This window comes from Clinocottus analis, unplaced genomic scaffold (assembly GCF_023055335.1).
Source record: "Clinocottus analis isolate CAN_PGR_092001 unplaced genomic scaffold, fCliAna1.0.p SCAF_14, whole genome shotgun sequence".
Lineage (NCBI taxonomy): Eukaryota > Metazoa > Chordata > Actinopteri > Perciformes > Cottidae > Clinocottus > Clinocottus analis.
In genome coordinates this window covers 17,796,239-17,822,850 of record NW_027175865.1, presented here as the reverse complement: position 1 = coordinate 17,822,850, position 26,612 = coordinate 17,796,239, and the positions used below count along the sequence as shown (strand labels likewise).

Sequence of the window (26,612 nt, the reverse complement as noted above, 5' to 3'; positions counted from 1 at the left end):
GGATTAGTAACATTTCTGTACCTCTGCTGCCACCTTCAGGCCAAAGTGTCGCTTCAACACTTCATGGTACGTTTGTTGCCTTGGGTTGGCCAAGAATAGCAAATGTTTTGTTCTCTATTTTTCATCAAGCGCTGTCTTCCATATTCTATTATGTTTTATTAAATACGATACCTTCACCACCTACTACAGTATTACTTTCAAAGCAATGCTTAATGAAATATTGAGTTACTGGTTTGCAGAACCTGTTAGCAGACTAAGCCTTTAAAATTCATTAATGTATGCATATGCGTTTCAGGCCTTGGAGTGCTCCCTCTCTCCTCTCTGAAGCGTTACAACCTGTCCAACGTGTTCATCTTCTCATGAACATATGGAGACGCTTTAAACCTGAATTGATTTTTAAAATAAGATCAGTTCTTTGCTCTACAAGTCCTCCAGATGACTCACGTACATATTGCAAGGTTTCTACACATTTTGACTAATGGATTTCCATGACCTTTCCATGACTTTAAGTAATTACATAGATTAAGTAGTGTATACTCAAAGTTATAGAAAAAGTTCTATTAACTTAATTATGTCAAGTTGCTGTAACATGTTCTTCCTTTTTGAGTAATTTTAACTAAGAATTTTTGATTTAATGGAACTATTTTGTGTATAAGTAGGCATAACTTAAAAACATAACTTAAATACAACTTAATATAATTAAGTAATTACATACTAAGAATGATAAAGTCCTGTTATTTCTATTGTTTGAAATATGGATGATTTAAAAATGAACCTAATTTATATAGCACATGCTAAAATACAATAAAATCTCACAAAGTTAGCAACATATTAATGACAAATAAAACGATAATCTGAAAATTCGCATTAAGGAAGTAACGTAACTAGCGCCTATCTCGCATTTACAACCGCCGCAATCAGGCATCCCCCAAAACCGGTCTTGGCCAGACGTGGTGGATAAACTTCCGGGAGCGACACAGAGATCGCCTGACTGCCCGGACCCCAGACATCACGACCGTGGGAGGGCATCCTGCGCCAAGAGGGGGCCAATAGAGGAGTATTTTATGCTCCTCACCAACACCCTGGAGGAGCATGGGTTGAGGGAGAAACCCCGTCAGGTTTACAACTGCGGCGAGACGGGGTTTCAGCTGGACTCTTCCAGCAGAAAGGTCGTCGTACCCCGGGGGACTAAACATGCCTACAGACAGGCCCAGGGAACCAGCCACCACATCGCCGTCCTGGCCTGCCTCAATGCGGCTGACGAGGATGTCCCCCCTTTCATCATTTACAAGGGGGATATCCAGAGAGCCCCCATAACAAGGAAGGGGTTCCCGAGGCCCTCTACGGGAAGTCGCCAGCAGGGTATATTGACAGTGAGCTGTTCAGGAAGTGGTTCGTCGGGCATTTCCTGAAGTTTGCTGTGAAGGAGCGCCCGCTGCTGCTCATCATGGATGGACATCAGTCCCACTTGGATCCAGCGAGGAGCTGGATGAGGACGATCATTATTTTAAATGCTATTTGTGTGATTAATTTTCTTTCTTTTTTTTTCTTTTCTTTTTTGTATTTTTGGATCCTAATTAAAGTTAATGTTGACGGGTTAGTGAGGTTCTTTTTTTGTATTTAAATAAAGATTTTCACACGTCATTTGTCTATTGCTAATATCTGGTTATCTTTGGGTTTAATTTGACACAATTCAATGTTTATCGTCTCTAAATATCTGATTGACATAATTCTTTTTGCTTCATATTTTTATGACTTTTCCTAATGTAATGTGGAAAATAGGATAAACATAAAATACACTTCATAGTTTGCAATGTCTTCTACACATCGGTGTTCTTTAGATAAAAGATCTTGGTACATTTTAAGGTAACAGGGTTTTTTTTTTAACAATGAAGCTTTCCATCATGAATACTGTACTAGTGTTTTTAGTTGGAATATAACTTATACTTTGCATTGTGTGTTATGATGGTAATTGTTATATACAACATATGCGTGCATAATTAATACATCAACTGGTGTTTAGCAAGTGACCAACATGAGAAGCTTAACAAAACATCCAGCAGGTGGCGGTATACACTCAAATTGAAATTACGGAGCTTTTATTGCATAGTTTGAAGTTGTCAAAGCCTGATATCTGATTGTGAAGGACATAACTACGATCCCGGATGTGTTGACAGCATTTTGGTGACTGCAACTAGTTAATATCGTCAAAAAAAGAGCAGCTCTGAGTGTTTACTACCAGGATAGAAGTGCGACCGAGAGTGGCTAGTAATAGAAGTTAAAGCTTAACTTGACACCATTAAATCAGTTAAAAACGTGATACAATCATATTTATCAATATTTTAAGTGGCGTTTTATCGCAATTTTCACTAAAACGCTTCCGAGATTGGAGCCCATTCCGTTAGTCATCACTTTTTTGTGACCGTTATCAAAGTGCATTATGGGAATTTGGCGGGCGAAGTAGACTTTCCTTCTGTCCTGCACTCTTTTGGACCAGACTGATTTCAAGGTGAGTGAAATCATAAGTGTTTTCATATATAAGTTGATATATGTAATGTATGAATTCAAATTATTACAATCAGCCAGTTGCCAAACCTCAAAAACGTAAAACTTCTTTAAAAAAAAAGAAGATTTTCCGGACTTTTGCTTTGCCAGCGACATTACTATGTCGGCTCCACTCACTGAGACTTCAGTCTTCTTTGCCAGTGTGTCTCTCTACTTCAGCGGTGGCTGGTTTGAACTCTGAGACGCAAGTGCCGTCTCTGAGTTCTAGAGTAGCTAGCTAACGTTACTTGACGGTGTATATCGGACCAGCCGAGGCGCACAGCTGACACTAGCTTTTTCGACTGAGAAAAATGCGGCGAACGAACGTACTCAGAGATGCAAGTGGCGGCTAACGTATGTGCTAACCTACGTAATCTAGCTAACGTTACTTGACTGTACATATCAGACCAGCTGAGGAGCACCGACAGTATTCCACTAGCTTGAAAAATGCGGTCAACGAACGTCCGATCGCTAACGTAACTTAACGGTGAATCCCGTACCTAAAACCACGGTCTTATTTTCAGTCAAACAAGCTAATTAAATCAAATACTGTCCTCCCGTGCTTCTCGGTTGGTCCAGGAGTAGAGCCCAGTGTTTCTGCATCAAGCTTGCCGTCACTTGCATCTCTGGCATTTCTGTTGTCTTTTTGCACGTCATTCTGTTCATTCATTTTGGTGTAAATCTGGATTTTCTGCACAGTTGCAGATAAAGATTAGGCTACACTTTTTGTTCTGCGCTAACGCCACCAAACTTCAGACAGGTTTTGTCAAGCTAAGAAGTTATTCAAGACATGAAGTTATACCTTGGAAAATAAAAAAACACATTATTGTTGGTGGAGTTTCAAAGGGGCGGAAAGTTTCCGAAAGTTTCCACGGGAATTTTGGCTCGGGAATTTTGGGAATTTTGAAAAAAATAAATGTGCCTAAGTTTTTTGCAAAAGCATTTAACAGGGAACTTAAATGTAGTTGAGACCAAGACTATGTACGCCGAGCTCATCTTGAAACTGAATGCAGCTGGTTGGGAACATCGTCTGCACAAACAATAACGTAAACATAAAACATTTTGTTGTTTTTGACGTTTTTGTCATCAGTGTTGCGCCTGAATGTTTCAGCCCGATGCCTGGCAGGTGTGAGATCCCTGAGTTGCGAAGAGGCCGAGAGCGGTATTGCAGACAGAGATTTCAATTACAGCTTGCAACTTTTTGAAAAAAATAACTGAACTAGTTCATTTTTTTGGAGCTGTGAACTTAGTTCAAAATTTTGAATTATGGACTATGAACTGAACTAGTTCATGTAGAAAGTGAACTTTCCCAACACTGTCATTAGCATATTGATTACTTGGTAAACTGAAGCCATGTTCATTTTAATACCAAGTTAATTTGTATACCGTAGACTTTTTACAGCAGTGAGAGTCGGATGTATGTATGTCCACACAAAAAGTACACCATCATCTTGATTATTCGTGGCTTTTGGAATGTCAAAAAAGTCATTTTTAAAAGTTGTATTATAAATGTTTGCATGCATGTCTGCTTATGACAAGGTAGATACAGTTAAATTACCCCAACATTTCCAGTTAATTCCTGTTAATTCCCGTGGAAAGTTTCCAACTTTGAATATTCCCGGAATTTTGCAACCCTAATTGTTGGACGATGCATTGTAAATATTAAATGGCTAGTAATTTACAGTGGTGTTATTGAGACTTGCATGTAAACTATATGAATCTCTCTCTCTCTCAATTCAATTAGTTTTATTGGCATGAACGTTGCAACAACAATATTGCAAAAGCATCAAAACACATCATAAAAAACAGAATAGAAATATACAACAGTAATAATAAAACAGATTGTGAGTGTGTGTGTGTGCGTGTGTGTGCGTGTGTGTGCGCGCGTGTGCGCGCGTCACTCACTGTCCCTCAGGTTGTGACACAACAGGACATAAGGAGCAACAAGTTGTGCTGTGTTTCCTTCTCCCAGCAGGATTCTTAGTTTGGAGGATTCTTCCAGCTCTCTGAAGCCAGAGATCTGGGAGCTGAACCGGTGCAGCCACGTTTCTCTTGTTTCACTACATTTATTACATTTTGGGAGGAAGTGCATCTTTGTCTCAACCTCACCTGTTGAACAGTGAGCACATATTCTGTTTTCTTTTGGTTGCCAAGATTTCTTGTGTCGGCCTTTTTCGATGGCTAATTGGTGGTCTCTGAGACTGTACCTGGTCAGGGTCTGTCTCTGCTTCATACCTCTGACAGAAGAGAGGTATTCTGCCAATGTATAATCTCTTTTTAGGGCCAGATAACATTCTAATCTACTTTGACTTGCAGTTTCCTTTTTCCAATGTTCCAAATACGTTTCTTTCCTTTTCTTTATAATTGCGTTGACTCTAGCTGCTGTTTGGAGAGCAGTGCTGGTGTGAGACTGGTTCTGCTGAGTGGAAGTTAGTCTCATCACCAACTGACTGAGGAGACTCTTTTCTGGGTTCAGCTCTTGGCTTTGGAGGGCTTTTACATGGAGGGCGTCTTGTGCATTTGTTTCAAGGTGATTCCAAAAATGTAGTGCTCATTTGTTGTATTTATTATTAGGGGATATCTGCCTAATTCTGCCCTACATGCATTTGTTGGTGTCTTTCTTTCAACGCCAAGGATCATTCTGCAGAACTCTGCATGTAAGGCTTCTGTGGGGTGTTTGTCCCATTGGGTGTAGCTATGGTGACTGAGTGGACCCCATAGTTCACGACCATACAGCGCAATGGGCTGGATTAGACTGTCGAAAATTTTGCACCAGATTTTAATTGGAATGTGGATGTTGTAGAATTTTCTTTTGATAGCATATAGGGCTCTTCTGGCCTTTTCCTTTCGTGCATTCACTGCCAGGCTGAAACTCCCCGAGGCTGTGATGGTCAGGCCCAGGTAGATGTAGCTCATGGTGTGTGCTATGGTGGTACTTCCCAGAGTAAAATGATGTTTGTTCTCCTGGCATCTGGGCCTTTTTTGAAAAATCATAATATTGTTTTTTTTCAGGTTTACTACCAGGGCCCAGTTGTGGCAGTACTCCTCCAGCAGGTCCAGCTGTTGCTGGAGTCCTGCTCAGTAGGAGACAGCAGCACCAGGTCGTCTGCATAGAGCAGAGCCTTCACCTCTCTGTCCAGCAGCCAGAGGCCCGGGGCTGCACTCTGGTCCAACTGCACTGCCAGATCATTGATGTAGATGTTAAAAAGAGTTGGACTCAGGTTGCAGCCCTGACGGACTCCTCTTTTTTGGGTGAAGAAGTCAGTGCGTCCTCCTATTTTTACACCACATTTATTGTTTAAGTACATTGATTTTATAATATCATATACTTTGCCTCCAATGCCAGATTGTAGAAGTCTGTAACATAATCCTTTATGCCAGATTGAGTCAAATGATTTCTTAAAATCAATAAAACAAGCAAATATCTTTCCATTTGTTTGGAGTACATGTTTCTGGATGAGCGTGTGGAGAGTATAAACATGATCGGTGGTGCGGTGTTTTGGGAGAAAGCCGATTTTGAGTTTTACTCAAAATGTTGTGTTGGTCCAGATAATCTAAGATTCTGTTATTCATGATACTGCAGAATAGTTTTCCCAGGCAGCTGCTAATGCAGATGCAACGGTAGTTATTGGGGTCTAGTTTGTCTCCACTTTTATAGATTGGAGATATCAGCCCCTCACACCAGATGTCCGGGAAGCAGCCTGAGCTCAGCAATAAGTTAAACAGCTTGAGTACTGCAGCCTGCATTGCAGGAGTGCTGTTTTTAAGCATTTCATTTTTAATGCTGTCTGGACCACAGGCTTTTTTCGTTTTGATAAGTTTTATTTTTTCCATCACTTCTAAAGTGATTTGGAAGTCAAGAGGGTTCTGATTGTTTTTAATTGTCAATTCTAATGTTTGCAGTTTTTATCTAATCATTTTGTGGTTTGAATTAAGTTCATTTGATGGGATGTCTTTATAGAGATTTTCAAAGTGTGATTTCCAGATGTCACCATCCTGAATGGATAGTGTTTGTGGCTTGGTTGCGCTGAGGTTATTTAACATATCCCAGAATTGGTTTTGATGGATGGAGCTTTCAATTTCCTCCAATCTTTCATTTGTATAATTAAATTTTTTGTTCCTAATTGTGTGTTTGTATTTTTTGACATTTTTATTAAAGCTAATTCGTAAGTCTTGATTGTTTGGTTGGTGATGTTTTAAGTTGGATATTTTTCGCAGAGCTTTTCTGATACTTTTACATTCATTGTCAAACCATTTTTCGTTGTTTAAAAAAATTGTCTCTTCATTTTGGTAAGGTCAGCTTTCGTAGCTGCCTCGTTAAATAGTGTGTCGACGTCAGCAGTGGCCGTGTTAACACCAGCTGTGGTCGTGTCATACTGTTTTCCCCTGAAATCCAGTATTTTATCAATTAGCTCAGGAGTTTTGTGCCATGAGGAATTTGTCATTGCTATCTTGGGCCCATTTGCATGTTGGGTTGAGTTTGTACAGCTTGCAGGACACCTTATTGGGGGGTTTGAGTTGCTTTGAGGTTTTAAAGTAGACATTTATTTGATTGTGGTCTGATAGAGGGGATTGCTCTCTGACAGTGAACGCATTGATAGTGGAGGGGTTCATGTCAGTGAGAGCATAGTGGACTACAAAGTGGACTCAGCCCAGTTGGGTTCAGCGATCACAACCTCGTTAGTTTGGGCCTAATAACCTCCCCTGGTGAAAGGGTTAATTCCTACTGGCATTTTAACAACAAGTTGCTGCAGGACAGCACCTTTTTTGTCAAGGTTATGGGGTTCTGTGGCAGCGGTGGCAACTGAGAAAGCTCACTTCGGTTCCCGGAAGCAATGGTGGGAGGTCGGAAAGGCGCAGATTGGTATCTATTGCCCGCAGTACACATCGAACGCCACCGCGATATTAAAGTCTGCATTGAAGGACCTTGAAGCCAAAATCAAGGACATCAAGGAAGGCTTGTAGAGGGACCCGGATCCCAGAGTGGGTCAGCTGCTGAGGGAAAAGAGGATGAAGCTGAGCTCTTTAATTCAAGAGAGAGTGAAGGGGGCCCTGGTGAGGGCTCGGTTCCTCCAAGCAAAGGATATGGATGGCCCGAGAGCTTTCTTTTTTAAATTGGAACGATCGACGGTCCAGAGACAACGGTTGACTTGCCTGAAGCTCCCGGGAAGCAGGACGACCACTGACCAGAGAGAGATGAGGGCCCACGCCATGGGCTTCTACGCTGCTCTGTTCGGGGAAGAGCAGTGCTGCCAAGAGAGCCGCAGGGAGCTCCTGGAAGGGCTTCCACAGCTCAGCCCGGAGGAGAGGACTACGCTGGACAGGGAGCTGCCGCTGGAGGAGCTGATGGTGGCGGTGAACCAGATGGCTACAGGAAAGAATCGACGGCCTCTCCACGGACTTTGTAAAGCAGTTCTGGGGTGTCATCAGTGCAGACTTCCATCAGGTCCTGATGGAGTGCTTCAAGACCGGATCACTTCCTGTTTCCTGCCAGCGAGTAGTGCTCTCTCTGCTGCCGAAGAAGGGCGACTTGGCTCTTTTAAAAAACTGGAGACCAGTTGCCCTGCTCTGTATGGTGCTTTCCAGAGCTTTGTCAAACAGACTCCGAGACTATTTGGGATTAATTGTGAACAGTGATCAAACGTACTGTATCCCGGGCAGAACGGTCATGGACAACATCTTTCTTGTTCGGGATGTGCTTGATGTATGCAAATTTCATGATGTAGACGTCGGCATTGTTTCCTTGGATCAGGAGAAGGCTTTTGACAGGGTGGGTCACTCATACCTTTTTTCTACACTTAGGGCTTTTGGGCTTTGTGAGGGTTTTCTGTCTTGGGTGGGTTTATTGTATAGTGGTGCTGGATGCATGGTGAAAATGGGAACTGGGCTGAGTCGACCGATCCCTGTGCGACGAGGGATAAGGCAGGGCAGACAAAACCAGCTGCTGACGTTCACGATCCCTCGCCTGGGCAGTTTTTAGACAGTGGGGAAAAATTTACAAAGTCGGTGTTAAAGTTGTGAACTTGCGCTCTCTGGCAGGGTTGAAGAAGTCGAGGTGGACCGGGTACTTTGGCCCGGGTTTTTCCCCGGGGGGCAGCTGGAGGTGCCTGTACAAAATGCCCGTTGAAAAGCGGACAGCAGACCTCTAATGGAGGATTGTACACGGGGCAGTAGCCATAAATAGATACAGGGCACACCTGGACCCTCACATTGGGGAGGAATGTTCTTTCTGCGGTCAGCCGGAGACCCTTGAACATTTGTTTGTTCAGTGTCCTCGGCTCTCAGTACTTTTTCAAATGTTGAAAGTATGGGTTCAGGGCCTCGGGGAGGTTTTTTCATTGGTTTTATTCATCTTTGGGCCAAAATATTCTGCGAAAAAGAAGACTGTCCACACGCTCGTGAACTTTCTGTCCGGTTCAGCCAAGCTGGCCATCTTGCTGACGCGTAAGAATCGGCGAGAGGTGCCGGTTGTGAGGACCTGGTGAAAGTCACGAAGGGCCTGTTGAAAGCCCGACTCAGGCTGGAACACGCCTATTACATGGCTATGGACAACATGTAGGCTTTCAGGGGCAGATGGACTGCGGGCAGCGTGCTATGCTCAGTGAGTGCTGGTGGAGAGCTGTTGCTGAACTACTGATTGTTTGTTCTTGTTCTGTGGCGATGGTGTTTGTGGTTGTTTGTTTGACTTTTTTTGGTTGTGTTTTTTTTGTTTGATCTGTTTGTTGCAAGTGATTGTTTAGAGAGAGTTCTGGTTTCACTGTAAGAGTGAAATAAAGGATTTTTTAAAACTCAAAACTCTCTCTCTCTCTCTCTCTCTCTCTCTCTCTCTCTCTCTCGCTCTCTCTCTCTTCCCCCACACACTCCCACAATAACTTAAATGTTCATAAATACCATCTTCCTAATTGATATTTAACCTTAGCACTGCACAGATCATATTTTACTTAACTTTGTATTTGCTTGCAAAATAGAAAGATAATTGGTCTAAAAATCAGTCCAAGATTTGTCTAAAAACATGTTAAGTAATAAGTATTTAATTGGTGTTTTCCATCTATAAAAGTTATATAAAACAAATTGAAAACATGTCATTTTAAAGCAGTGTTGACTTTAACATATATATTGAGTTTGTTAAACTCAATGTATTTAAGGCAATCGATTGCCACAAAAAAAAATTTAAGTTTCAAGTCTCATATTTTTAAGTAAACTAATTCAACATTTTTGATGACTGTGTACTTAAAACAATGACAGTGCAAACTAATACACTAAGTTTGGTTAACACAAAATGGTGTGGTTGTGTACTCATTTTTTTAAGTTCTGTGAACTCATTCCAGTGGTTTAATAATAACTGAAAATAATTGAGTTGCATTAACAGAAACTGTAAGTCATATTAAGTTCAAATATTTCAGTTGAGCTAAATGGGCATTTTAATTTAACTGTAATCAAAAGGTACAAGTAATAAGTCATCGAACCTTTTAAGTTCTGGAAACCTTTGACTTTTAAGTTCATCAACTCAAAAGATTTAAGGCAATCGATCTGAAAAAATGAACAAAGCGATGATGGGAAAACTTTGTGGTTATGATATAGGAAGCAGTAATTTTGTGTTTTTTACAGGTACAATATATCTGTTAAAGTGTGAATATTAAGTGTGAATGTAAAACAAAACAAGCATTTATTACAAAGTTGTACAAATCTTATCAAATCTCTCCCTCCGTGACAAAATAAATGATTAAAGCGCAAATTAATAATCAAATCAATGTGTGCCCTCAAATTGTTTAATTTATTGCTTCCAAGCATAAACTTACATAAAAAATCTTTTGTCTGATGATGGAGAATCTAAACATGTTGCCTCTATTCAGGTTTCTGGCAGTTTTTTTCTTTGGAAAATAGTTTTTTTTAAAGGTACAAAAGACCCGGTTATTGTTGAATTTTCGCACATGATCAGTGTAATAACATTTTGATTTCCTGTTTTCCAGCCAAGCGATGTCTCTCAACGCCTCCCTCCCCATCCTCGAGCCTCCCGACAGCAACCGGATGACCGTGGTGGACGTCGACGCCGTCATGAACGACATCTCCATCGTCCTCTACAGCATCATCGTCGTGATCGGCATCACGGGGAACTCCATGGTGATCTGGGTGGCCGGATTCAAGCTCAAGGTGGATTCACAGTGTGCGATGAGTTAGAAGGATGGAGGAAACAATACATGTAGCCCTGAAGCGCCTTGACCTGTTCTTGTGCTGTTAAAGACGTTATTATACAAGGTGGATTCACAGTAGGGCTGTCAACGAATATTCGAAATTCGAATATATATTCGAATAGTTGTTAAAAACGAATTTCGAATATGAAAATTAATATTCGAATGTATTTTTAAAAAAAAAAGTATTTTGGAGGATTATTACCGTGCATCTGCCAACCCTGAGATCGGTCGACCAATGACAGTTCTCTCTACAGTTAGAGCAAGAAGATGAAAGTAAGATACCGTTTTAAAACTTGTAAGAACATAACAACTAGTTCGTGAAAGACCCAGAGAAACACAAATATCACACGAGGTAAAAGCCCGGACCTTTTGGAATCCCTGCTGGACACATTTGTAGAGAGGGAGAGGGAGAGGGAGAGGGAGAGAGAGAGGGAGAGGGAGAGAGAGAGGGAGAGAGAGAGAGAGGGAGAGAGGGAGAGAGAGAGAGAGAGAGAGAGAGAGAGAGAGAGAGAGAGAGAGAGAGAGAGAGAGAGAGACCTATACAAGTAATTATGTCTCGTTGTATTAATTTGCCCTGTTATTGACGTGCCTAGAAATTCGAATATATTCAAATATACGTGTTTTTTAAAAGCGAATATTCGAATGTCATTTTTGAGCAATTTTGACAGCCCTAATTCACAGTGTGCGATGAGTTAGAAGGATGGAAAAAACAATACATGTAGCCCTGAAGCGCCTTGACCTGTTCTTGTGCTGTTAAAGACGTTATTATACAAGTTAGAAATCAATGGCTGCACCAACAAGTAATATCTGAGGTTTTTTAACCAGAAAATTGCTTCAAATTGAAACCCACTTCGGTTGATTTTGTTTGATTTCATTATTTTATTTGCATTCAAGTTAACATAAGGTAACATTAGTCAGGAGATGGCCTCAAGCTTGCAGAGAATACAGCTTTTGAAACGTATAATGTTATCTTCTTGCAGATTTTCTAAAAAGTTGGCTTGGTGGTTAATGACACATTTTGAAGTGGTGTAAAAAATTCAGAACACATTTATTTGTGATTAAGACTGATGGTTTCACTAACGTGTGATACAAGAAGAAAGTTAAAATGTAGCTAAGTTCTATACAAAATGTAGAGTTTTATAATTAGGAGTGTGATATTGTGAATATCTATTTCCTGACTCCTTAGAATTGTATTTGTGATGCATCAAAAGCTAACGTACGAAACATAATTGTCATTGTTAGGAGACGAGGCTGGAGAATACAATAGTCTAGAATGCTCAATGTGATCCTTCTCGTTCCCTCTTTATTCTCTTTTCCTCAATCTTTTCTTCCTCCTCAGCAAGGGGTCACCAACGTGTGGTTGGTGAATCTGGCGATCGCGGACCTCATCTTCTGCTTCACGCGAGTCTTCTCCCTCGCCAAGAAGATCTACTTGGACAACTGGCCCTTCGGCATCTTCCTCTGCAAGGTCTCCAGCTTCGTCACGTACAGCAACATGTTCTGCTCCGTCTTCCTGTTGGCCATGATCAGTCTGGACCGCGCGCTCTGCATCTGGCAGCCCGTCTTCACTAGGCGCCGTCGCACTGTGCGGGCCGCCAAGGTGGTGGCTGTCTGTGTGTGGGGCGTCGCCGCCGCCTTCAGCGTGCCATACTTCACCTACCGCCAGATCTACCACAAGAGCAACTTAACCATATGCGCTCTGATAGAGTCCGACGGCGCCGAAGCGGCTCTCTACACCATCCGCTTCCTGTTCGGCTTCCTGTTGCCGTTTATCATCATTCTCATCTGTTACATCCTGGCCGGAATCGGCATCCGACGCACCCGCCTTGTGAGGAAGTCCCGCCCCCTGCGCATAATAGTGTTGTTAGTTGTGGCCTTCTTCGTGTGCTGGGCGCCGTACCACTGCCTCCTGCTGGTGAAGATGGTGAACAGCACGAGCATGGTGGTGAAGATTATACTCCCAGTGGCGAAAGGCATGGCCTACTTCAACAGCTGCCTGAACCCGCTGCTGTACCTCTGCATGGGACTGCACGTGAGGGGGCAGTTACGGCAAAATCTGGCGGAGGTGTACAAGAGGGCTCTGGCGGACGACACGGACGAACAGACGACCCAGTGCAACAAGTGCTCTCTGGACAACAGCGAGTCCAAACAAATGTCCGTGGTCGAGTCAGGAATGAGTCAGGCGACAATGGTAGATGTTGCCGAAGTTTGAGTATCTCTCCCAGAACGCTCCCCCAGAGCATTAAATGGTAAATGGACCTGTACTTGTATAGCGCCTTTCTAGTCTTCCGAACACTCAAAGCGCTTTAACACTTAATGACATCATTTACCAATTCACACCCTGATGGGAGGAGCCACCATGCAAGGTGCCATCAGTATAGTCAACCATTCATACACATTCATACTCCGTAGGCGCAGCTACTAATTTAGGGTTAAGTGTCTTGCTCAAGGACACATCGACATGGGGTAGCGGCGCCAGGGGTTGAACCGCCGAACCTCTGATAGAAAGACAATCCCTGCTCACCACTGAGACACAGTCGCCCAATTACAGGTCCATACTGATGTTTCTTCATGCAGTTCTTCATGCAGTTATATCGTCTTTAACAGCCAGTGCGTTTCATCGACTGTATATAAGAAGTGGAAATAGTTGTAATGACATCAATCACTGCATGGACTGCAATTTAGAAAACTTTGAGTTTGCCGTTTTGTAGCTCAATTAGCGGTAGCAATCTGTCCATCACCTTGTAGCCCCGCCCTAAATGAATGAACACCATGCTGTATTAAAGAAAACTAGAGATTGAGACAAACTCATTTTACAATGTTTACTGGGGGAATACATCGAGAGAAAAGTAGAGTCCTTGACTTCTATACAACCAGTAGAGTTGCACCTGGTGGACATTAGAGGGATTGCAGGTTTAAGGCTCTCACATACACTGTTGTAACATTGTGCTCTACAGTAGGTCTTTTTCTTATAACAGGGCATTTGTCTTAAAAAATAACCACAACATGTGTAATCTATTGGTACATATATCGCGTGCTCATTTTCATTTCAGTTTCATTTTATAACGCTTTATAAATTGCCACCAGCAATATAAAAGGTTGGAAATTGTAAAAAGGGAGGTTATGGGAAGAGATATAAAGATCTGAAACTTGCTTTAGATGCTTATTCCATCACAACAGTCACAAACATAGTTCCTGTTGGTGTGTTCAAATACAATCAGTCAAATGCAAAACCTTTAATGCGATAAGCAACAACATTCATGCTAATCATTTCATAGTGATTGTGCCTGTTTGTCTTCTGTAAAACAAAAACAGGACTTTCACCCAGGAGACCGCTGTCCATTTCCCACGTGAGACCAAGTCAACCTGACTTATGTACCTCAATTCTGTTAGACGACTTCTGGACTCTGTAACTCTATTTGCGTAACAAAAGTACAAACATCAGTATTTTTTTATGCCCTAAATAAACCTAAAAACTAAATATAACAAGTTGGAGGTAATGCTGCGTTCACACCAAAAGTGTTGCAAATTTGACACGCAAATAGATTACATGCAAAATCAAGGTTGCCAGAAAGTGAATTTTTTGTAAAGTAAAAGTTAGCTTTCAGTTTTGAGTTGAGAGACGAAGGTTTAGCTCAGGGGTGTCCAAACTTTTTGCAAAGAGGGCCAAATTTGATTAGTAAAGATGCCCGGTGGCCAATAGTTCCTTCTGACTTTGTTTTTAACCACAAAAGTTACATGAAAATACACACTTTCACTGTCACATTTACCTTTATTTTTCAAATGACAATGTAACCTGCAAGTGTTTTAGCTTCAAGCTGCCAATTTACAGAAATGAGCATTCCAATCTAGCTTGCCAGCCATGGCAGGCGCACCATCAGTAATGACCACAGAAACTTTACTTCATGGGAGGGTAGCGACCCTGTACAGGCGTCGGTCAGGGGCCGCTCACTCTTTCCGGCCAATCACAGGGAAGCAGCGTGCTTGTTAGCAGGGTTGTGGCCTGTGATTGGTGGAGCAGAGGGGAGGCGGGTGGCTTTGGAGGAAGTGCCGTGTGTTGTACGTGAGTGTGGGGGATGCTACGTGAGCCTGCTAGCTATTCCGCATGAGCTACGTTAGCAAAGAGCCCCGTCACGTGAATGTGTACATTGCTGCAATAAACCTGGGAGTTAAGACCAACGTCGTCATTACTGCGGACGTTACATCAGTTACGTGTCATCAACAGCTTCACAAACAGAAACGAATACATCTGTTCCTCTGGTTTGCGCTTTGAGGCTTTTTTTTTTAGGTCAAGTAGGTCCTCTGTCACGTTCATGTTGTCATTAACCCATCTTAAAAAAACAGTAGTTCTGCAGTGTCCGATGCATCGGTGCTTTCATCACAGGCTAATGAGAAATAATCTAAAGCCGCTCTGGTGCCCAAGTTGCTCCTGAATATCCGAGGACGTGTCCTCACCTCTCCGTGCCACGGTGTTGCGTTCAGGGCACACTTATAAATTATAGCTTCTTCTCAGGCAAATGTTCTCGACTATTGTCATGACACAGTTTTAATAAACGTAATATCAGTAAAACAAGGTTTGCCATGTTTAGCAATTAGCATGACCAATTCGTAGCTGGCTTTGATGATGTTTTCATTTGACTCACTGGATCTCGTAAGGAATCGCTGTTACGCTGCCAGGCAGCTTGGAGTTGCTTCACTTTTTCAATGCGCTCACTCCCTGTTAGCTTAAAGAAGTATTGTAATTCCCACCGCTCCTGAAAGCGGCGGCCCTCCGTCAACTTTTCTCTTTTTTTGGCGAATTTGACGCGCGACCAGATTCCATGTAAAGTCAATGCAAACACGCGCCGCGGGGCGAAAAAGCGTTTTTTCGTCGGGCGGCGCGATAGACGCGTTTGAGGCTGCGCGAACAGCCCGTTTGACGCGGGGCGAAATGAGCGTTTGACGCGGCGCAAATTCGCGTTAGTTCAAATATCCCAACTCCGGCGAAAAAAATCGCGTGAGTCATAGCCGCGTCAGCCAATCAGCGTTGAGAAGCTCCGCCCGTCACCGTCGCTGATTTAAACTGCTGTCCACCCCCGGAAGAAGCGCTGATAGCGGCCGTTATTCAGACGCTGTTCTGGGACTAAAGATAAAAATATGAACCCAGACACCATGGAGTTTGATGTTCCGCTATGTGGAGTTTACACAACAAGTATAAAACGGGACTAGTGGTTATTTCTATGGTGAATGGAAGAAACGGTAATCTAACACCAGACGTAGTTCCTGGAGTTGGTGAAATTCACGGAGCTGTGTGCGGCTACGGATGGTGTTATGAACCCAAACAGAGGGGTGTTTGATGTTCCCACGTTTTGTGACTTCCACAATAATTATGAAGCAGAACTAGTAGTTATTTCTTCTGTAGTCAATAGCGGAGACGATCGCTATTTTCATTGAGAGAAGTGAGGCCGATAAGCCACGCCCCCTTTGTCGCGGCGCGATTATATTCGCGCCACGTTTGGTGTGAACAGCCTTTTATTGTCAAGCGAGTAAACTGACACGGTAGACGGTTCGGTGTGAACACAGCATTAGAGAAGGGTTCGCGGCACAGACGCAGAGCCCGATGACATTAGAATGGTGAGGCCACCGTGTGGTGGAAGAAGGAATTACATCTTTTACGTTTTATGATTTATTTATTCTGATAGAGCAGGCGGGCCATAAATAATACATTATAAGATCGAAGCTGCGGGCCGGACTTTGGACACCCCTGTCTTATGCAAAAGCAGAGAGTGGACTGACTGACGATGATGATGTCCACGCTGACCTTCATCGTGTCTCCTGCCCGCCGCTTGTAGGGGGCAGCAGAGAGCCGCTGCTGCGACTCAGAGACTCAACATCTGCATATGAGCCGAGGAGTGGAACTTATTTCAATAATTCAATACTAATTAATACAATTATAATAACAACAACAATATTGGGACTTTTTTCGTGGTGGGACATTTTACCTCCAGCACACCGCCTCGTATCGATCTGAGTTTGCATTGTCAAATTGATTATTGAATAATAATGTGTGTGAATTCTGTCTAAAGTTACTGATTGAAGAGAAGTGGGGGTTTTTTGAGACACAAATGATTCTTCACACCTCAGTTTTTGTTTTCCTTCATAATTCTTTGCTGTTTTTTTTCCTCAGTTTTATATCATTGCAAATTGCATATGTTTGAGTTTTTGACTGATTTGGACAAAAACAAGTCGTAAATATATGTGACCTCGGGCATCCATGATGGGAATGTTTCACTACAAGAATAAACAACTTATCGTTAAAATCACCAGAGAGCTCCTTCTCCATTCAGGGAGATTCTTTTGTTTCAAAGCAGACATCACCAACCACAAGTTAAACCAACAAAACAAAGACGTCTTCTTGAGCCTTGGCATCCTGACATAACCTCACCTGTGTACTTTGGCTCCATTGTTGAGCTGTAATTAGTGTCATTAAAATGTCAGAAAGACAGCTTCACAAGAGTCGTGTGTACGATTTAGACGATAACTCGTTCTTCGTTTTGATTTCGTTTAGTTCTCGGACCAAGAGAAACATTAATTTATTTTTTGCTGCCTAAAATGATGTTTATTTACGTGATAAAACTGAAGCAAACAAGTGTCTTGGGATGCAACAGTGTTTCCATATGAATCCACATATATGTTACACACTGCGTGACACACCTTCACTGATGTTGTGAAATAACATTTTGTGCAATTATTTTATTGATATTTGTGCCTCCAGAATGTTTTTATGTGTTTGTTAGTATAGCTAAAGGAGTCTACTTAAACACAGGTTTTATTTGGATATGTTCAACTTTGAGCTGAACAATAAGGGACTTTGCAGTGGAACTACCTGGCTCATGTTTCACAAAGTATTTTAATGTCTTATTTTCTTTGCAAATACCGGTTTTAGTGGACCGAGCAAGTTTGACTGGAGGCGTGCTTTAAGATGCATTCAGTAAATCTGAGGCATGAACATTAAACTGCAATCTACTACTTCATACCCGTGTGTGTGTGTGTGTGTGTGTGTGGAGGGGGGAGGGGGGGTATTGGGGCCGCTGCAGGACGTCGGTATTGGGGCTGCTGCAGGACGTCATCAGTAAACAAGAGACTGGACACTGTGTTTGCTGCTGCCGGCCATGTCAACCATCACAACCTCAAGAGTGTCCTCCCGAAATACCATCAACACGGGAACTGTAAGAGCCACAAGTGTGTTTTAGATCAATTAAAATGTCAGAAGTATTTAGAATTTAGTATTTAGAATTATGCTCACGGCGGAGGAACTTTATTTTTGAATTTTATTGAAAGATGTTTATGTAAGTAACTCAATGTGTGCTTCAGTTAGAAACTGTTTGGTAATCAATTTAGTTGTTTTTTTGTTGCATGTTTTGATCCGCCATGAGCAAAATGTATTTGATTTCATGTTTTGTTGTTAGGTGCTTTTATTTTGAAGGCGAGAATTACGGTTTAACCGGAAGTTAGTGTGCGCCGTTCAACGGCTAAAAAGTAACTTTGTAACGGTCATTCGGAAGGTAAAAGGAAACGGTTTTAGTTCTCCCCTGAAGAGGAACAAGTTCTTACGTTGGTTTTTTAGTGATTAATTTTTGTTTTGTAAGGAATAAAACCATTTAAAAAAAATCATCATTTAAAGTCCAAGACCATCTGTCAGAGGAGTACGCTACAGTTTATGTTAATGACAGACGCTCGCACCAGGTGTTTTAATGACGTCATAATGGCGTCAGGTGGAGGGGAAAGAGCCGCATTAGGGTTGCGAGCATACAGTTTTTTTTTACCATGTGATCAAGGGACCGTATATTGTTTTTGAACGTTTATTTTTTTGTACATTTTTGCTAAGAAATAAAAGACAAAGAAACGGAATCGAACGGTCTGATTTCATGCGCGTGCGAGAAAACTCACTGTGCCCGCTGCTCTTTAGCTGCGTGATGAAAACACAGACGGAACGCCGCTACAGGAACTTGAGCACAAATTGCAATGTTGTAATGTATAAAGATACAATGAGCAATACTTTTATATTATGTGCCTTATTTATTATTATTTTATTGTATTCTGTGTTAGGAGGACCAAAGCAGGTACAGCTGTGTTTTATGAGCCGGTTGCCAAGGACTGATGTTCACTGTACCGGTCACACAGCTTCATTTTATTGTCATTCATATCCATGCGTGCCCCATAAAACCCATAAGCGCTCTGCTTAGTTTCACGCTCCCTATTGTGCATCTCTGATGGTAGAACAATGGAACCAAGACAGATTATTCAAATGGTTTTACTTTCACTTCCGCTGCCCTGCAGTGACCCCTGGACAGGAGACGGCGTCAAGTTATTACTGACTTTCCTTTTAATAGTCTCACTTCCCTCCATCATTCCTTCTTTTCCTTCTCACCACAGATCCACTTTCCATCTGTGACTTGCAGCAAAACGTTACAGGAACACGTGAATCAGGATATCAACGTCGGTCTCCTCGTGGTCAAGTCAGGACAGATTTACAGAAGTGCAACTTTTCCAATGCGGCCATAAGAAATATTACATTCATCTAAACTCTTAAAGAAATGAGTCTCAGAACAGGAGGTGGTGCATGTTTTTACTCCAGTATATACAGATGTCTGACAGAGAAAGACACACGTTTTACTTGCAGCAATGCAGCTAAACCTTCGTCTCTCAACTCTCAAAACTGAAAGCTAACTTTTACTTTACAGAAAATTCACTTTCTCGCAACTTTGCTTTTCACATGTAATCTATTTGCGTTTCAAATTTGCAACGCTTTTGGTGTGAACGCAGCATTACCTCCAACTTGTTATACTTAGTTTTTAGGTTTATTTAGGGCATAAAAAAAATACTGATGTTTGTACTTTTGTTACGCAAATAGAGTTACAGAGTCCAGAAGTCGTCTAACAGAATTGAGGTACATAAGTCAGGTTGACTTGGTCTCACGTGGGAAATGGACAGCGGTCTCCTGGGTGAAAGTCCTGTTTTTGTTTTACAGAAGACAAACAGGCACAATCACTATGAAATGATTAGCATGAATGTTGTTGCTTATCGCATTAAAGGTTTTGCATTTGACTGATTGTATTTGAACACACCAACAGGAACTATGTTTGTGACTGTTGTGATGGAATAAGCATCTAAAGCAAGTTTCAGATCTTTATATCTCTTCCCATAACTTCCCTTTTTACAATTTCCAACCTTTTATATTGCTGGTGGCAATTTATAAAGCGTCATAAAATAAAATTGAAATGAAAATGAGCACGCGATATATGTACCAATAGATTACACATGTTGTAGTTATTTTAAAGACAAATGCCCTGTTATAAGAAAAAGACCTACTGCAGAGCACAATGTTACAACAGTGTATGTGAGAGCCTTAAACCTGCAATCCCTCTAATGTCCACCAGGTGCAACTCTACTGGTTGTATAGAAGTCAAGGACTCTACTTTCTCTCGATGTATTCGCTCAGTAAACATTGGAAAATTAATTTATATCTCAATCTCTAGTTTTCTTTAATACAGCATAGTGTTCATTCATTTAGGGCGGGGCTACAAGGTGATGGACAGATTGCACACGACCACGGACGTGTGTTTGGACGCGCCGTCGTCCAGAGAGCGCTCGTTGGACTGGGTCGTCTGTCCGTCCGTGTCGTCCGCCAGAGCCCTCTTGTACACCTCCGCCAGACTCTGCCGGAACCCCCCCCTCACGTCCAGTCCCATGCAGAAGTACAGCAGCGGGTTCACGCAGCTGTTGAAGTAGGCCATGCCTTTCGCCACACGGAGCATAATCTTCACCACCGCGTTCTTGCTGCCCACCATCTTCACCAGCAGGAGGCAGTGGTACGGCGCCCAGCACACGAAGAAGGCCACGACTAACAACGCTATTATGCGCAGGGGGCGGGACTTCCCCACAGTGCGTCGGATGCCGATTCTGGCCAGGACGTAACAGATGAGAATGACGAGAAACGGCAACAGGAAGCCGAACATGATGCGGATGGCGTAGAGAGCCGTTTTGGTGGCGCTGCCGTTGAACTCCTTCAGAGAGCACTTGGTCAAGTTGTTCTTCCGGTAGACCTGGCGATAGGCGAAGTATGGCACGCTGAAGGCGGCGGCGACGCCCCACACACAGACAGCCACCACCTTGGCGGCCCGCACAGTGCGACAGCGCTTGGTGAAGACGGGCTGCCAGATGCAGAGCGCGCGGTCCAGACTGATCACGGCCAACAGGAAGACGGAGCAGAACATGTCGCTGTACGTGACGAAGCCGGTGAACTTGCAGAGGAAGATGCCGAAGGGCCAGTTATCGAAGAAGAGCTTCTTGGTGAGGGAGAAGATGAGCGTGAAGCAGAAGATGACGTCCGCGATCGCCAGATTCACCAACCACACGTTGGTGACCTTTGGCTGAGGAGGAAGAAAAGATTGAGGAAAAGGGAATAAAGAGGGAACGAGAAGGATCACATTGAGCATTCTAGACTATTGTATTCTCCAGCCTCGTCTCCTAACAATGACAATTATGTTTCGTACGTTAGCTTTTGATGCATCACAAATACAATTCTAAGGAGTCAGGAAATAGATATTCACAATATCACACTCCTATTTAAAAAAAATCTACATTTTGTATAGAACTTAGCTACATTTTAACTTTCTTCTTGTATCACACGTTAGTGAAACCATCAGTCTTAATCACAAATAAATGTGTTCTGAATTTTTTACACCACTTCAAAATGTGTCATTAACCACCAAGCCAACTTTTTAGAAAATTTGCAAGAAGATAACATATGTTTCAAAATTGCTGAATAAATAAGCTGTATTCTTTGCAAGCTTGAGGCCATCTTCTGACTAATGTTACCTTATGCTAACTTGAATGCAAATAAAATAATGAAATCAAACAAAATCAACCGAAGTGGGTTTCAATTTGAAGCAATTTTCTGGTTAAAAAACCTTCGATATTACTTGTTGGTGCAGCCATTGATTTCTAACTTGTATAATAACGTCTTTAACAGCACAAGAACAGGTCAAGGCGCTTCAGGGCTACATGTATTGTTTCCTCCATCCTTCTAACTCATCGCACACTGTGAATCCACCTTGAGCTTGAATCCGGCCACCCAGATCACCGTGGAGTTCCCCGTGATGCCGATCACGACGATGATGCTGTAGAGGACGATGGAGACGTCGTTCGTGATGGCGTCGACGTCCACCGCCCAGTCGCTCTCGGGAGGCTCGAGGATGGGGAGGGAGGCGTTGAGAGACATCGCTTGGCTGGAAAACAGGAAATCAAAATGTTATTACACTGATCATGTGTGGAAATTCAACAATAACCGGGTCTTTTGTACCTTTAAAAAAAAAACTATTTTCCAAAGAAAAAAACTGCCAGAAACCTGAATAGAGGCAACATGTTTAGATTCTCCATCATCAGACAAAAGATTTTTTATGTAAGTTTATGCTTGGAAGCAATAAATTAAACAATTTGAGGGCACACATTGATTTGATTATTAATTTGCGCTTTAATCATTTATTTTGTCACGGAGGGAGAGATTTGATAAGATTTGTATAAATTTGTGATAAATGCTTGTTTTGTTTTACATTCACACTTTAACAGATATATTGTACCTGTAAAAAACACAAAATTACTGCTTCATATATCATAACCACAAAGTTTTCCCATCATCGCTTTGTTCATTTTTTCACAGCCAGCGGGAGAAAAGCTGGTCTGCGTGTCGGTTCCTCAGACATCATCATCACGAATATCTTATTTTGTGTGGTAAACCATTCAACTTCTCCATTATGAAGAAAAGTCCCCGTGTTTCCTTCCTGTTTTCTCCCGTCGAGCAGCACAACAAGGACCAAAGATCACCTAAAAGGTCACTGTCAACCCGAATAAGTTAGCAGAACTCAAAAAAAATAGAGGCAATCGATTGCCTTAAATCTTTTGAGTTGATGAACTTAAAAGTCAAAGGTTTCCAGAACTTAAAAGGTTCGATGACTTATTACTTGTACCTTTCGATTACAGTTAAATTAAAATGCTCATTTAGCTCAACTGAAATATTTGAACTTAATATGACTTAAAGTTTCTGTTAATGCAACTCAATTATTTTTAGTTATTATTAAACCACTGGAATGAGTTCACAGAACTTAAAAAAATGAGTACACAACCACACCATTTTGTGTTAACCAAACTTAGTGTATTAGTTTGCACTGTCATTGTTTTAAGTACACAGTCATCAAAAATGTTGAATTAGTTTACTTAAAAACATGAGACTTGAAACTTAAATTTTTTGTGGCAATCGATTGCCTTAAATACATTGAGTTTAACAAACTCAATATATGTTAAAGTCATGAACATCTCTATTGAACCGTATTTTCTTGCCCGCTCTCTTTTTGCACACTGCAATATTAAAATTAAAGAGAAAAATAAATAAACATTGACAAATTAAAATAGACCAAAAATAATTTTAAAATATACTTTAGCAACTTTAGATGATTCTAACATTTGACCTCTTTTCCCGACAGAAAGCCTATGCATCCCCTATCACCTGCTGTAGAAATCCTCATCCACCTTGTCTAGTATTCAAAAAAAATTCCGTTGCAGACCATGAGAGAAACAATACAACATGCTTATGTGACGAGTTCACGTGACCTGTTGTGAAAACGCACAAAGAAATTACACAATACACAAATAATGATGGTCATTATTTGACACACTTGACGTGCAAATGTAGAGGCCCTCGCCGTTGACCTTGAAGAACACGGCCTATAGTGTTTAAATAACTGGAGATGAAAGAAGCTGCGCACAACTTACACTTTCAGATAATTTTGGAACCATCAACCTAAAAGTCAAAGAAAAAAATGACAAGATGAATGACAAGACCACCATCTAAAACTTTTAAAACAGAATTGCACATACTTAATACAACAAGTTAGTCACTAGTAGCTTACCAAAACATAATCATGGACTACAGCTAACACTGCTTTAAAATGACATGTTTTCAATTTGTTTTATATAACTTTTATAGATGGAAAACACCAATTAAATACTTATTACTTAACATGTTTTTAGACAAATCTTGGACTGATTTTTAGACCAATTATCTTTCTATTTTGCAAGCAAATACAAAGTTAAGTAAAATATGATCTATACAGTGCTAAAGGTTAAATATCAATTAGGAAGATGGTATTCATGAATATAACACATTCATGAATTGTTGAATTGAATACAGCAAAAAGTTTTATTTTTATCAAACAGGCAGGCCGATGTGTATGATTTAGGGTTACCACACTAAAACATTGTCTGAGAGAAATACACCTTTTTTAAGTTATTGTGGGTGGGGGGGAGAGAGAGAGAGAGAGAGAGAGAGAGAGAGAGAGAGAGAGAGAGAGAGAGAGAGAGAGAGAAAGAGAGAGAGATTCATACAGCTTACATGCAAGTCTCAATAACACCACTGTAAATTACTACCCATTTAATATTTACTGTGCATCGTCCAACAATAATGTGCTTTTTTTATTTGCCACGGTATAACTTCATGTCTTGAATAACTTCTTAGCTTGACAAAACCTGTCTGAAGTTTGGTGGCGTTAGCACAGAACAAAAGTGTAGCCTAATCTTTATCTGCAACTGTGCAGAAAATCCAGATTTACACCAAAATGAATGAACAGAATGACGTGCAAAAAGACAACAGAAATGCCAGAGATGCAAGTGACGGCAAGCTTGATGCAGAAACACTGGGCTCTACTCCTGGACCAACCGAGAAGCACGGGAGGACAGTATTTGATTTAATTAGCTTGTTTGACTGAAAATAAGACCGTGGTACTCCGGTAAAGTTGGAAAAAGATTCACAGATTCGGACTTGTCGGATCAATAACAATTTATTTTCAGCATCAATGGGCTCCCCTTTGCTGTACTACAGTTGTTATTTTTACAGAAATGTCATTTTTAAGAATTATTATTCATAATTATTAATATTTATTGCAAATAATATTCAATAGCTTCAATATCATTTCCAATAAATATTAATAATAATAATTAATAATAATTCTTAAAAATGACATTTCGGTAAAAATAACAACTGTAGTACAACAAGGGGGAGCCCATTGAGGCTCCCCATTGATCTACTACAGTTGTATTTTTTAGAGAAATGCCATTTTTAAGATTTAATATGAATTATTATTAATATTTATTGCAAATAATACTCAATAGCTCCAATATCATTTCAAATAAATATTAATAATTCTTAAAAATGACATTTCCCCAAAAATAACAACTGTAGTACAACAAGGGAGAGTCCATTGATGCTGAACATGAATTTTGTCATTCTACACTTTACTATAGTTAAGCTATTGAATATTATTTCCAATAAATATTAATAATAATATTAATTCATAATAATTCTTTAAAAAAAACATTTCTCTAAAAAATACAGCTGTAGTATATTAATTGGGAGCCCATTGATGCTGAAAATGAATTGTGTCATTCTGCACCTTACTACAGTGAAGCTATTGAAGATTATTTGCAATACATATTAATAATAATTAATAAGAAATCTTTAAAATGACATTTCTCCAAAAATAACAACTGTAGTACAACAAGGGGGAGTCCATCCATGTATAAAATTAGTTTGGTAATGCTACGATTTATTATTGAATATTTTGGTCATATGTATTTTGCGCATTGCACTTTGCAGACGGTCCCTGCGTCCCTGTGCGCACCCGTTTTTGTAAAATGAAGGTTGTAGCTTGTTGTCCGCATCACTATGATTACAGAGAGGTGTCGTTTGTGTTATAACACCATTTAGAGAAAGAGTTATTGATCCGACAAGTCCGAAGCTGTGAATCTCTTTCCAACTTTACCGGACTGACCGTGGTTTCAAGTACAGGATTCACCGTTAAGTTACGTTAGCGATTTTTCAAGCTAGTGGAATACTGTCGCCGTGCTCCTCGGCTGGTCTGATATGTGCAGTCAAGTAACGTTAGCTAGAATACGTGCTAACGTACGTTAGCCAACGTCAAGTAACGTTAGCTAGATTACGTAGGTTAGCACATACGTTAGCCGCCACTTGCATCTCTGAGTACGTTCGTTCGCCGCATTTTTCTCAGTCGAAAAAGCTAGTGTCAGCTGTGCGCCTCGGCTGGTCCGATATACACCGATAAGTAACGTTAGCTCGAGTACGTTAGCACGTACTCGAGCTAACGTTACTTGACGTTAGATAACGTACGTTAGCACGTAACGTTACGTAGCCGCCACTTGTGTCTCTGAGTTCAAACCAGCCACCGCTGAAGTAGAGAGACACACACTGGCAGAAAAGACCGAAGTCTCAGTGAGTGGAGCCGACATAGTAATGTCGCTGGCAAAGCAAAAGTCCGGAAAATCTTTTTTTTTTTTTTTTTTAAAGTTTTACGTTTTGGAGGTTTAGCAACTGGCTGATTGTAACAATTTAACTTCACACATTACATATATCAATTTATATATATAAACACTTATGATTTCACTCACCATGAAAACAGTCTGAGCCGATGATGACACGAAGCCTAGTCCAAAAGAGTGCAGGACAGAAGGAAAGTCTACTTCGCCCGCCAAATTCCCATAATGCACTTTGATAACGGTCACAAAAAAGTGATGACGAACGGAATGGGCTCCAATCTCGGACGCGTTTTAGTGAAAATTGCGATAAAACACCACTTAAAATATTGATAAATATGATCGTATCACGTTTTTAACTGATTTAATGGTGTCAAGTTTAGCTTTAACTTCTTACCTTTCAAATGTAATATTGTTTTAATTATTAGAGTTAGCTTTGACTTCACTAGAGTCAGTAAAAGGACGCTAACGCCGCTAATATAGCTGTTAGCTATGACTAGCCAATCTCGGTTG

General features: G+C 41.1%; 2 protein-coding genes across 4 annotated transcripts; one reads left to right on the top strand and one right to left on the bottom strand.

Moving 5' to 3' along the window:
- Nucleotides 1-2,405: 2,405 nt before the first annotated feature.
- LOC137785255 (C3a anaphylatoxin chemotactic receptor-like) lies at nt 2,406-13,000 on the top strand. 2 transcript variants are annotated; one of them, XM_068576394.1, is made up of 4 exons: nt 2,443-2,509; nt 5,557-5,804; nt 10,515-10,695; nt 12,076-13,000. In XM_068576394.1, exons 3-4 carry the CDS (start codon nt 10,522-10,524, stop codon nt 12,946-12,948), a joined length of 1,047 nt encoding a protein of 348 aa, XP_068432495.1. In that variant the 5' UTR covers nt 2,443-2,509; nt 5,557-5,804; nt 10,515-10,521; the 3' UTR covers nt 12,949-13,000. The 2 variants fall into 2 exon arrangements, with proteins under 2 accessions (XP_068432497.1, XP_068432495.1); XM_068576396.1 differs by lacking the exon at nt 5,557-5,804 and having other exon boundaries at nt 2,406-2,509.
- A 6,325-nt stretch (nt 13,001-19,325) lies between these two features.
- Nucleotides 19,326-26,612, bottom strand: LOC137784794 (C3a anaphylatoxin chemotactic receptor-like). 2 transcript variants are annotated; one of them, XM_068575724.1, is made up of 5 exons: nt 26,497-26,612; nt 26,235-26,269; nt 23,547-23,574; nt 21,832-22,006; nt 19,326-21,148 (listed from the first exon to the last, which is right to left on the bottom strand). In XM_068575724.1, the coding sequence occupies exons 4-5, from the start codon at nt 21,997-21,999 to the stop codon at nt 20,297-20,299; spliced, it is 1,020 nt and encodes a 339-aa protein (XP_068431825.1). In that variant the 5' UTR covers nt 22,000-22,006; nt 23,547-23,574; nt 26,235-26,269; nt 26,497-26,612; the 3' UTR covers nt 19,326-20,296. The 2 variants fall into 2 exon arrangements, with proteins under 2 accessions (XP_068431825.1, XP_068431826.1); XM_068575725.1 differs by lacking the exons at nt 23,547-23,574; nt 26,497-26,612 and having other exon boundaries at nt 26,235-26,458.